Source organism: Coregonus lavaretus (assembly GCF_964263955.1).
Source record: "Coregonus lavaretus genome assembly, contig: HAP1_SCAFFOLD_1341, whole genome shotgun sequence".
NCBI lineage: Eukaryota > Metazoa > Chordata > Actinopteri > Salmoniformes > Salmonidae > Coregonus > Coregonus lavaretus.
In genome coordinates this window covers 25,726-38,196 of record NW_028156833.1, presented here as the reverse complement: position 1 = coordinate 38,196, position 12,471 = coordinate 25,726, and the positions used below count along the sequence as shown (strand labels likewise).

Genomic DNA, 12,471 nt, shown 5'->3' with positions numbered 1-12,471 from the left:
TAAATGGGTGGGGCTAAGGCTTTAGAGGGTGTGAACCATGCTAAATGGGTGGGGTTAAGGCTTTAGAGGGTGTGAACCATGCTAAATGGGTGGGGCTAAGGCTTTAGAGGGTGTGAACCATGCTAAATGGGTGGGGCTAAGGCTGTAGCTGGTCAATGTGAAAGTTTCTCTTTCATATAAAACAATAGGCATTGTTTGCCTAATGGGGGAACCTGGTGAGATAATGTTCAGAGAATCCATTTTGGCAATTTGGTTAAAGTATTCCTTTTCTAAATATCTTTCCCAATGTTTCATGCAGAGCAAGTTTGAAAATCACAGCAGATGTTTCATTGTCTTTTTCTCCTTAATGGGATTCTGTGTCACCTTTTAAAGCAGCATTACATTTACATTTTAGTCATTTAGCAGACGCTCTTATCCAGAGCGACTTACAGTTAGTGCATACATTATTTTTTATACCCCCCGTGGGAATCGAACCCACAACCCTGGTGTTGCAAACGCCATGCTCTACCAACTGAGCTACATCCCTGCCGGCTATTCCCTCCCCTACCCTGGACAACGCTGGGCCAATTGTGCGCCACCCCATGGGTCTCCCGGTCGCGGCCGGCTACGACAGAGCCTGGATTCGAACCAGGATCTCTAGTGACACAGCTAGCACTGCGATGCAGTGCCTTAGACCACTGCGCTTTCCCATGTTTCCTCCAACGGTCATTTTGAAGCTCTGAGTGTGTACGGGGCTGGCAGGTTGCCTAGCGTTCAAGAGCTTTGGGCCAGTAGCCGAAAAGTTGCTGGTTCCAATCAGTTGATGTTCCTTTGAGCAAGGCACTTAACCCTAATTGCTGCTGTAAGTCACTCTGGATAAGACTACATGACTAAAATGTAAATGTACTTTTATCCAATATAAAAAAAAAAACTATAGCAGTGAAGGCCAAATTCAACGGGTTTCTGTGGGCTATAGAATTAAAGGCCAAATTCAACGGGTGTCTGTGGGCTATAGCATTTAAGGCCAAATTCAATGGGTTTCTGTGGGCTATAGCATTAAAGGCCAAATTCAATGGGTTTCTGTGGACTATAGCATTAAAGGCCAAATTCAACTGGTTTCTGTGGGCTATTGCATTAAAGGCCAAATTCAATGTTTCATCAAATCAAAAAATTTAAAATCAACTGGCTAAATGATACATTTTATGACCATCTTAAAACAATTCCATATGTTAGCTTAGTAGATATTGCAATCTAAGGGCATATACAGTGGGGGAAAAAAGTATTTAGTCAGCCACCAATTGTGCAAGTTCTCCCACTTAAAAAGATGAGAGAGGCCTGTAATTTTCATCACAGGTACACGTCAACTATGACAGACAAATTGAGAAGAAAAAAATCCAGAAAATCACATTGTAGGATTTTTAATTTATTTATTTGCAAATTATGGTGGAAAATAAGTATTTGGTCACCTACAAACAAGCAAGATTTCTGGCTCTCACAGACCTGTAACTTCTTCTTTAAGAGGCTCCTCTGTCCTCCACTCGCTACCTGTATTAATGGCACCTGTTTGAACTTGTTATCAGTATAAAAGACACCTGTCCACAACCTCAAACAGTCACACTCCAAACTCCACTATGGCCAAGACCAAAGAGCTGTCAAAGGACACCAGAAACAAAATTGTAGACCTGCACCAGGCTGGGAAGACTGAATCTGCAATAGGTAAGCAGCTTGGTTTAAAGAAATCAAGTGTGGGAGCAATTATTAGGAAATGGAAGACATACAAGACCACTGATAATCTCCCTCGATCTGGGGCTCCACGCAAGATCTCACCCCGTGGGGTCAAAATGATCACAAGAACGGTGAGCAAAAATCCCAGAACCACACGGGGGGACCTAGTGAATGACCTGCAGAGAGCTGGGACCAAAGTAACAAAGCCTACCATCAGTAACACACTACGCCGCCAGGGACTCAAATCCTGCAGTGCCAGATGTGTCCCCCTGCTTAAGCCAGTACATGTCCAGGCCCATCTGAAGTTTGCTAGAGTGCATTTGGATGATCCAGAAGAGGATTGGGAGAATGTCATATGGTCAGATGAAACCAAAATAGAACTTTTTGGTAAAAACTCAACTCGTCGTGTTTGGAGGACAAAGAATGCTGAGTTGCATCCAAAGAACACCATACCTACTGTGAAGCATGGGGGTGGAAACATCATGCTTTGGGGCTGTTTTTCTGCAAAGGGACCAGGACGACTGGTCCGTGTAAAGGAAAGAATGAATGGGGCCATGTATCGTGAGATTTTGAGTGAAAACCTCCTTCCATCAGCAAGGGCATTGAAGATGAAATGTGGCTGGGTCTTTCAGCATGACAATGATCCCAAACACACCACCCGGCAACGAAGGAGTGGCTTCGTAAGAAGCATTTCAAGGTCCTGGAGTGGCCTAGCCAGTCTCCAGATCTCAACCCCATAGAAAATCTTTGGAGGGAGTTGAAAGTCCGTGTTGCCCAGCGACAGCCCCAAAACATCACTGCTCTAGAGGAGATCTGCATGGAGGAATGGGCCAAAATACCAGCAACAGTGTGTGAAAACCTTGTGAAGACGTTTGACCTGTGTCATTGCCAACAAAGGGTATATAACAAAGTATTGAGAAACTTTAGTTATTGACCAAATACTTATTTTCCACCATAATTTGCAAATAAATTCATTAAAAATCCTACAATGTGATTTTCTGGATTTTTTTTCCTCATTTTGTCTGTCATAGTTGACGTGTACCTATGATGAAAATTACAGGCCTCTCTCATCTTTTTAAGTGGGAGAACTTGCACACTTGGTGGCTGACTAAATATTGTTTTGCCCCACTGTACCTCCAGGAAAATAATACTTGTTCGTGCAGAAACCGGAAGAGCGCGAACCGCGGTGAATGTAGAGAGGGAGATTAACATTTTTTATTTGCACCAACAAAGAAAAAGGGAAATAATATTGTAAATATAATGACTTGCTTATTTGAAAAAGTAACTCAGTAACTGATTACATAAATTGAAAAACAACCACAATTACCACAAAAAAGTAGTACTGAGTACTCTCAACGCATTACCTCCAACATATACATACTTTCGAGGCTGATTTTTCAGTCATCGTCTATAGCAGGGGCTTGTATCCAACTAGTTGAGACTATTACAGTACAATAAATCCTGGGGAACAGTCTCCATCCTCTAACCCTCTCTTATCTCTGCCTCCCTCCAGATTGGTTTTGTCCTGTACTCCCCCAGCGGTGCAGAGTGGGACCAGAAGGACCATAACAACATGATGTTTATCACGATGTGTTACTGCTGGCATCTGGTCTTCAGCCTGCTGATGGTGGCGGCGCTGTACTGCACCATCAGTTGGTGAGACACCCTTCCACTTCTGTCCTGTGTTCTTATTGGTTAATGTAACATGTCCTGTGTTCTTATTGGTTAATGTAACATGTCCTGTGTTCTTATTGGTTAATTTAGCATGTTCATGCCGGCACCTAGCTCACTATTGGTGCTGTGCTGCACCATCAGCCAGTGAGACATTTTCCCTGCAGTTTAATGGATTAACACCTCCTACATATTTACAGTCACAATGATATAATTACATCAGCATTCCATTCCTTCATCATCACCAGAGTCTAGTTGATTTGGGGGCGGTTTCCCAGACACAGGTTAAAGGTCATGAACAGTCAAAACCATGTTTTTCATTACATTTGATGATATTTGGATTAAACCAGATCAGAGTATGAAAATGACTGTTGCTTCTACATTGATCAAGTTTGATCCCATGTCCAACACTTGGATTCAGGAGGCAGGATTATTAAGGGGATAGGGTGACATCACCCTAACTCATTTTAATACACCAATGGTAACATGATATTCTCTTACCTAATTTAAAGAAGTACCGCCTTGTAACCAACATCGGAGAAGGCGTGTTTGCAGAGAGGTGTGGTTTATATAGCTAGATATCTACTCTACTGGTGCCAAAATCTGACTGTAGGGTGTCAGCAAATATAATTAAAAGTTGACCCTTTAATCCAGAAAATCACATTGTCTCCCGAGTGGCGCAGTGGTCTAAGGCACTGCATCGCAGTGCAAGCTGTGCCACTAGAGATCCTGGTTCGAATCCAGGCTCTGTCGTAGCTGGCCGTTACCGGGAGACCCATGGGGTGGCGCACAATTGGCCCAGCGTTGGGTAGGGAATGGCCAGCAGGGATGTAGCTCAGTTGGTAGAGCATGGCGTTTGCAATGCAAGGGTTGTGGGTTCGATTCCCACGGGGGGCCAGTATGAAAAAAAATGTATGCACTCACTAACTGTAAGTCGCTCTGGATAAGAGCGTCTACTAAAATGTATGATTTTTAAGTATTTTATTGCATGACATTAGTATTTGATACATCAGAAAAGCAGAACTTAATATTTGGTACAGAAACCTTTGTTTGCAATTACAGAGATCATACGTTTCCTGTAGGTCTTGACCAGGTTTGCACACACTGCAGCAGGGATTTTGGCCCACTCCTCCATACAGACCTTCTCCAGATCCTTCAGGTTTCGGGGCTGTTGCTGGGCAATACGGACTTTCAGCTCCCTCCAAAGATTTTCTATTGGGTTCAGGTCTGGAGACTGGCTAGGCCACTCCAAGACCTTGAGATGCTTCTTACGGAGCCACTCCTTAGTTGCTCTGGCTTCGGGTTGTCATGCTGGAAGACCCAGCCACAACCCATCTTCAATGCTCTTACTGAGGGAAGGAGGTTGTTGGCCAAGATCTTGCGATACATGGCCCCATCCATCCTCCCCTCAATACGGTGCAGTCGTCATGTCCCCTTTGCAGAAAAGCATCCCCAAAGAATGATGTTTCCACCTGGAGTTTAGACCAAAAATATCTATTTTTGTCTCATCAGACCACATGACCTTCTCCCATTCCTCCTCTGGATCATCCAGATGGTCATTGGCAAACTTCAGACGAGCCTGGACATGCGCTGGCTTGAGCAGGGGGACCTTGCGTGCGCTGCAGGATTTTAATCCATGACGGCGTAGTGTGTCACTAATGGTTTTCTTTGAGACTGTGGTCCCAGCTCTCTTCAGGTCATTGACCAGGTACTGCCGTGTAGTTCTGGGCTGATCCCTCAACTTCCTCATGATCATTGATGCCCCACGAGGTGAGATCTTGCATGGAGCCCCAGACCCAGGGTGATTGACCGTCATCTTGAACTTCTTCCATTTTCTAATAATTGCGCCAACAGTTGTTGCCTTCTCACCAAGCTGCTTGCCTATTGTCCTGTAGCCCATCCCAGCCTTGTGCAGATCTACAATTTTATCCCTGATGTCCTTACACAGCTCTCTGGTCTTGGCCATTGTGGAGAGGTTGGAGTCTGTTTGATTGAGTGTGTGGACAGGTGTCTTTTATACAGGTAATGAGTTCAAACAGGTGTAGTTAATACAGGTAATGAGTGGAGAACAGGAGGGCTTCTTAAAGAAAAACTAACAGGTCTGTGAGAGCCGGAATTCTTGCTGGTTGGTAGGTGATCAAATACTTATGTCACGCAATAAAATGCAAATTAATTACTTAAAAATCATACAATGTGATTTTCTGGATTTTTGTTTTAGATTCCGTCTCTCACAGTTGAAGTGTACCTATGATAACAATTACAGACCTCTACATGCTTTGTAAGTAGGAAAACCTGCAAAATTGGCAGTGTATCAAATACTTGTTCTCCCCACTGTATATGTTTCCCCTTTCATCTATGTAATAATAATCCATTTAGCAGACGCTTTTATCCAAAGCGACTTACAGTCATGCGTGCATATTTTTTTTTGTTTTTTTGTGTATGGGTGGTCCCAGGGATCGAACCCACTACCTTGGCGTTACAAGTGCCGTGCTCTACCAGCTGAGCTACAGAGATGTCTGGTGTTAGCTAGTTAGTGGGTAGCTAGGTCTTCATCTGTCTGGTGTTAGCTAGTTACTGGCTAGCTAGGTCTTCATCTGGGTCTGGTGTTAGCTAGTTGCTGGCTAGCTAGGTCTTCATCTGTGTCTGGTGTTAGCTAGTTACTGGCTAGCTAGGTCTTCATCTATGTCTGGTGTTAGCTAGTTACTGGCTAGCTAGGTCTTCATCTGTCTGGTGTTAGCTAGTTACTGGCTAGCTAGGTCTTCATCTATGTCTGGTGTTAGCTAGTTACTGGCTAGCTAGGTCTTCATCTGTCTGGTGTTAGCTAGTTACTGGCTAGCTAGGTCTTCATCTATGTCTGGTGTTAGCTAGTTACTGGCTAGCTAGGTCTTCATCTATGTCTGGTGTTAGCTAGTTACTGGCTAGCTAGGTCTTCAGCCAGCATGGACAAAAGGGAGGAAAACTCTTACGCAGTTGTCATGTCAACACATCTGTCCGTGCTGCTGTGAACCGCATCACAAGAGACATGGGGGATGTATAGAAATAATATACAGTACCAGTCAAAGGTTTGGACACACCTCCTCATTCAAGGGTTTTTCTTTATTTTTACTATTTTCTACATTGTAGAATAATAGTGAAGACATCAAAACTATGAAATAACACATATGGAATCATGTAGTAACCAAAACAGTGTTAAACAAGTCAAAATATATGTTACATTTTAGATTATTCAAAGTATCCACCCTTTGCTTTGATGACAGCTTTGCACACTCTTGGCATTCTCTCAACCAGCTTCACCTGGAATGCTTTTACAACAGTCTTGAAGGAGTTCCCACATATGCTGAGAACTTGTTGGCTGCTTTTCCTTCACTCTGCGGTCCAACTCATCCCAAACCATCTCAATTGGGTTGAGGTCAGAGGATTGTGGAGGCCAGGTCATATGATGCAGCACTCCATCACTCTCCTTCTTGGTCAAATAGCCCTTACACAGACTGGAGGTTTGTTGGGTCATTGTCCTGTTGAAAAACAAATGATAGTCCCAATAAGCGCAAACCAGATGGGATGGCGTATCGCTGCAGAATGCTGTGGTAGCCATGCTGGTTAAGTGTGCCTTAAATTCTAAATAAATAACTGACAGTGTCAATAGCAAAGCACCCCCACACCATCACACCTCCTCCTCCATGCTTCACAGTGGGAACCACACATGCGGAGATCATCCGTTCACCTACTTTGCGTCTCACAAAGACACGGCGGTTGGAACCAAAAATCTCAAATATGGACTCATCAGACCAAAGGACAGATTTCCACCGGTCTAATGTCCATTGCTCGTGTTTCTTGGCCCAAGCAAGTCTCTTCTTCTTATTGGTGTCCTTAAGTAGTGGTTTCTTTGCAGCAATTTGACCATGAAGGCCTGATTCACTCAGTCTCCTCTGAACAGTTGATGTTGAGATGTCTGTTACTTGAACTCTGTGAAGCATTTATTTGGGCTGCAATTTCCGAGGCTGGTAACTCTAATGAACTTAAGGCACACCTGCTAATTGAAATGCATTCCAGGTGACTACCTCATGAAGCTGGTTGAGAGAATGCCAAGAGTGTGCAAAGCTGTCATCAAGGCAAAGGGTGGCTACTTTGAAGAATCTCAAATATAAATTATATTTTGATTTGTTTAAAACTTTTTTGGTTACTACATGATTCCATATGTGTTATTCTTCACTATTATTCTACAATGTAGAAAATAGTACAAGTAAAGAAAAAGCCTTGAATGAGTAGGTGTGTATATATACACTGCTCAAAAAAATAAAGGGAACACTTAAACAACACAATGTAACTCCAAGTCAATCACACTTCTGTGAAATCAAACTGTCCACTTAGGAAGCAACACTGATTGACAATAAATTTCACATGCTGTTGTGCAAATGGAATAGACAACAGGTGGAAATTATAGGCAATTAGCAAGACACCCCCAATAAAGGACTGGTTTTGCAGGTGGTGACCACAGACCACTTCTCAGTTCCTCTGCTTCCTGGCTGATGTTTTGGTCACTTTTGAATGCTGGCGGTGCTTTCACTCTAGTGGTAGCATGAACGGAGTCTACTACCCACACAAGTGGCTCAGGTAGTGCAGCTCATCCAGGATGGCACATCAATGTGAGCTGTGGCAAGAAGGTTTGCTGTGTCTGTCAGCGTAGTGTCCAGAGCATGGAGGCGCTACCAGGAGACAGGCCAGTACATCAGGAGACGTGGAGGAGGCCGTAGGAGGGCAACAACCCAGCAGCAGGACTGCTACCTCCGCCTTTGTGCAAGGAGGAGCAGGAGGAGCACTGCCAGAGCCCTGCAAAATGACCTCCATAGGCCACAAATGTGCATGTGTCTGCTCAAACAGTCAGAAACAGACTCCATGAGGGTGGTATGAGGGCCCGACGTCCACAGGTGGGGGTTGTGCTTACAGCCCAACACCGTGCAGCACGTTTGGCATTTGCCAGAGAACACCAAGATTGGCAAATTCGCCACTGGCGCCTTGTGCCCTTCACAGATGAAAGCAGGTTCACACTGAGCACGTGACAGACGTGACAGAGTCTGGAGACGCCGTGGAGAACGTTCTGCTGCCTGCAACATCCTCCAGCATAACCGATTTGGCGGTGGGTCAGTCATGGTGTGGGGTGGCATTTCTTTGGGGGGCCGCACAGCCCTCCATGTGCTCGCCAGAGGTAGCCTGACTGCCATTAGGTACCAAGATGAGATCCTCAGACCCCTTGTGAGACCATATGCTGGTGCGTTTGGCCCTGGGTTCCTCCTAATGCAAGACAATGCTAGACCTCATGTGGCTGGAGTGTGTCAGCAGTTCCTGCAAGAGGAAGGCATTGATGCTATGGACTGGCCCGCCCGTTCCCCAGACCTGAATCCAATTGAGCACATCTGGGACATCATGTCTCGCTCCATCCACCAACGCCATGTTGCACCACAGACTGTCCAGGAGTTGGCGGATGCTTTAGTCCAGGTCTGGGAGGAGATCTCTCAGGAGACCATCCACCACCTCATCAGGAGCATGCCCAGGCGTTGTAGGGAGGTCATACAGGCACGTGGAGGCCACACACACTACTGAGCCTCATTTTGAATTGTTTTAAGGACATTACATCAAAGTTTGATCAGCCTGTAGTGTGGTTTTCCACTTTAATTTTGAGGGTGACTCCAAATCCAGACCTCCATGGGTTGATACATTTGATTTCCATTGATCATTTTTGTGTGATTGTGTTGTCAGCACATTCAACTATGTAAAGAAAAAAGTATTTAATAAGATTATTTCATTCATTCAGATCTAGGATGTGTTATTTTAGTGTTCCCTTTATGTTTTTGAGCAGTGTATATATAAAAGCAGTTGCTTTGTGTATCACCACATTTTCTTGCGATGATTTGACGGAAACACTGCTCATTGCATCCAAGTTTCAAAGAGCTGTCAGTCAATGCGAGCTAATGAATATACAGTAAGCTCCCTGCCCACTCAGCCTGTCTTTTCAAACTTCCTAGTAGTGAGAGAGAAAGTTCTTTTGAGCATTTTTAACCCACAAATATATTATGGATAATATTTTAGTCACTCAAAAGGCTATTTTACATGGGAATCAGAATGACTGTTCAGGACCTTTTTTAAGCCTAGTTATGGACTAAAAATAACTTTCAATAAAGAGATTCTCAATTGAGTTTGTAATCTGGTAAATCCTTCAGTATGTTCATCTTGCCTCACCCCCCTATCCCCTCTGCAGTGTGGTACGATCCAGATTGAAGAGAACCCCTCCAATGGAGATGGGACTGCTGAAACCCAGAGAGAGAGAGCAGGAGTCAGAGGACGAGATCCTATAACGACAACAACAACTTCCCGTTTGTTTAGCAGTCCACCCAACCCTTACTTCACCCATTAACGTCCCATGCTGACCCTAGACCAGGGTTTGACTTCAGGAAGCCTATCAACCCAGTTCTGCAAGGGCCCAGTCTCTCTCCCTCTCCACCCACTCCAGAGGAAGAGATGCTGACATTGTTTTAATATGTTAGATGTCACACAGCAGGTAGCTATAGGACAGTGTCTCTCCCTACTTTATGAGACGTCATCTCTCTACCTCTGCCCAATATTAGCATGAAATCATTATTAGCATATTTTTCCATGCCAGCCTTTTATCACGTAGCTAGCTTTGTTTATGTCCCTATTTATTATACCTTGCTAATGGATCAACTCTGGGCATCTTAACATTCAGATATTGTATTTGTTTAATGGAACACACTAATATAAGAAGATGAGTGTTTGAGTGTAATATGGCCTGTTATCTGAAGAGTTAAATGATATGCCCAACCCATGTGGCCAGGCCCAGCCATACAAGGAGCTTTTGCTAAACAATCTGTGATTCTCTGTGTAGCGGCGCCGTCCTGTGGCCAGGTTGTGCAACAACATGCATTGTACTGAATAATCATGAATACATTATAGATTAGTTTATGAAACATACTTGAAACAAAAGTTCAGGTTAAGGAATGTTTTGACAATATTTTTGCCTTGATTCAGGTGTAATAGAAACTTCATGGTGATGATCGTAGCATCAGGCTGTCAGGAGCTGTTGATAGGAATGCATCTCAGACAGCACAAGCCAACATCCCATCAGATGATCCCACATAATGTTTCCTCTGATCATTCTGTACCTTCACCTTCGTTCTAGGCTCTAGTGTGAACACAATAAACCAAATTGTCACTGAGAAAATAGGAAAGGGAAATCTGTAGCAAATGTGGAATAAGTGATTTCTGAATTTATCATTGTCTGTCATCTGTTGAAGACTGCTCTGTGTGATTTAATTAGGATATTTAGCAGTATCAAATTCAATGTATTTATGAAATATACTGTATATTACTTCGAGAGTTTTTGTTTGCAGTTGAATCAAGTAATGTTTTGTGAAACACAGAATGTTGCATATGCATGTCTTTAAATTCATATTTACATTAAAGAAGCATTTTTAAAACACCTGTCTTATTGTCTGTGTTCTTGTCTGTCTTGTTTCCAATGGTCACACACTTGAGTCCAGTAGGTGTCACTATGGTGAGCGTCGTGTCTATACCTGTCCACAGCCAGGTGACAGGTGTACCGCATGGCATATCAGCCTAATTGCGCTCAGTTGGGGTAGGCGGTGATTTCTCTTTAGGTGTCATTCTATTGGTCATACATATAATCTCCACTTAAATCAAGTGATCAAGCGCGTCTATAGGAATCCTGCTGACGTTGTCCTCACAGATTGACGGAAATTGCCAAATTTGTTTGGTAGTATTTAGTAGTATTTATTAGGATCCCCAATTAGCTGCTGCCGAGGCTACTCTTCCTGGGGTCCAAACAAGAAACAACGCAACGAATAAAATACATAATACACATAAATACATAATACACATAAATACATAATACACATAAATACATAATACACATAAATACACAGCACTACATTTATATTAAAATGTAGTCATTCAGCATACGCTCCCATCCAGAGCTTGTGAATTCATCTTAAGATAGCCAGGCGAGACAACCACGTAGTCCCGTGTAGCTCAGTTGGTAGAGCATGGCGTTTGCAACGCCCGGGTTGTGGGTTCGATTCCCACTGGGAGCCAGTATGAAAATGTATGCACTCACTAACTGTAAGTCGCTCTGGATAAGAGCGTCTGCTAAATGACTAAAATGTAAATATCAGTCGTATCCCAGTCAGCAGGCACTAGTTACAGTTTGAAGCTTTCTCTTGAGTGGGCAGCTTGATGAAAGCCAGTCAATATTTATATCACCCAGAAAGTATACCTCTCTATTGATATCACATACATTATCAAGCATTTCACACATTTTCCAGATACTGACTGTTAGCACTTGGTGGTCTATAGCAGCTTCCCACCAGAATGGGCTTTAGGTGAGGCAGGTGAACCTGTAGCCATATTACCTCAACAGTATTTAACTTGAGATCCTCTCTAAGCTTTACAGGAATGTGGTTCTGAATATAAACAGCCACACCTCCACCATTGGCATTTCTGTATTTTCTGTAGATCTTATAACCATGTATTACTACCACTGTATCATCAAATGTATTATCTAAGTGAGTTTCAGAGATAGTCAGAATATGAATGCCATCTGTTACTAGAAAATTATTGATTTCATGAACCTTGTTTCTTAAGCTACATATGTTAACGTGGGCTATTTTTAGCACTTTTCTGCGATGCTTCGTTTTTACATTTACATTTTTTTACATTTTTAGTCATTTAGCAGACGCTCTTATCCAGAGCGACTTACAGTTAGTGAGTGCATACATTTTCATTCATGTTTTTATTACTTTACTGGGAAGCTTAGCAGAGGTAGACATACTCAGGTTATTTATGTTAGTGCAGGGTGAGCTGCACCCGGTGGACTTCCTACTAGGGCACACCACCTAAGTGTTAACAGTATATCTCTGGTTCATAGGCACATGATTGCTGCATACAATAGCTGTCGGATCAGCAGAGGCATTCAGGGCAGTGAGGGACATAAATTAGGTTACTTACATTGTGTCTTCCAACGCCCCTGGGATAATGTACATTTGCTGAAGCATTATGACAACTCAG

The 12,471-nt window shown here is 43.3% G+C and overlaps 1 protein-coding gene across 1 annotated transcript in view; it reads left to right on the top strand.

Annotated features, from left to right (window-relative positions):
• The window catches only part of LOC311119646 (transmembrane protein 45A-like), a 59,129-nt gene extending 48,268 nt beyond the window's left edge, over positions 1–10,861 (top strand). The window contains exons 5-6 of the mRNA XM_084194316.1: positions 3,218–3,360; positions 9,629–10,861. Of these exons, the coding sequence (XP_084050442.1) occupies positions 3,218–3,360; positions 9,629–9,725 (240 nt within the window). The 3' untranslated portion in view covers positions 9,726–10,861. The remainder of the gene's footprint in view (positions 1–3,217; positions 3,361–9,628) is intronic.
• The last annotated feature ends 1,610 nt before the right edge of the window (positions 10,862–12,471 follow it).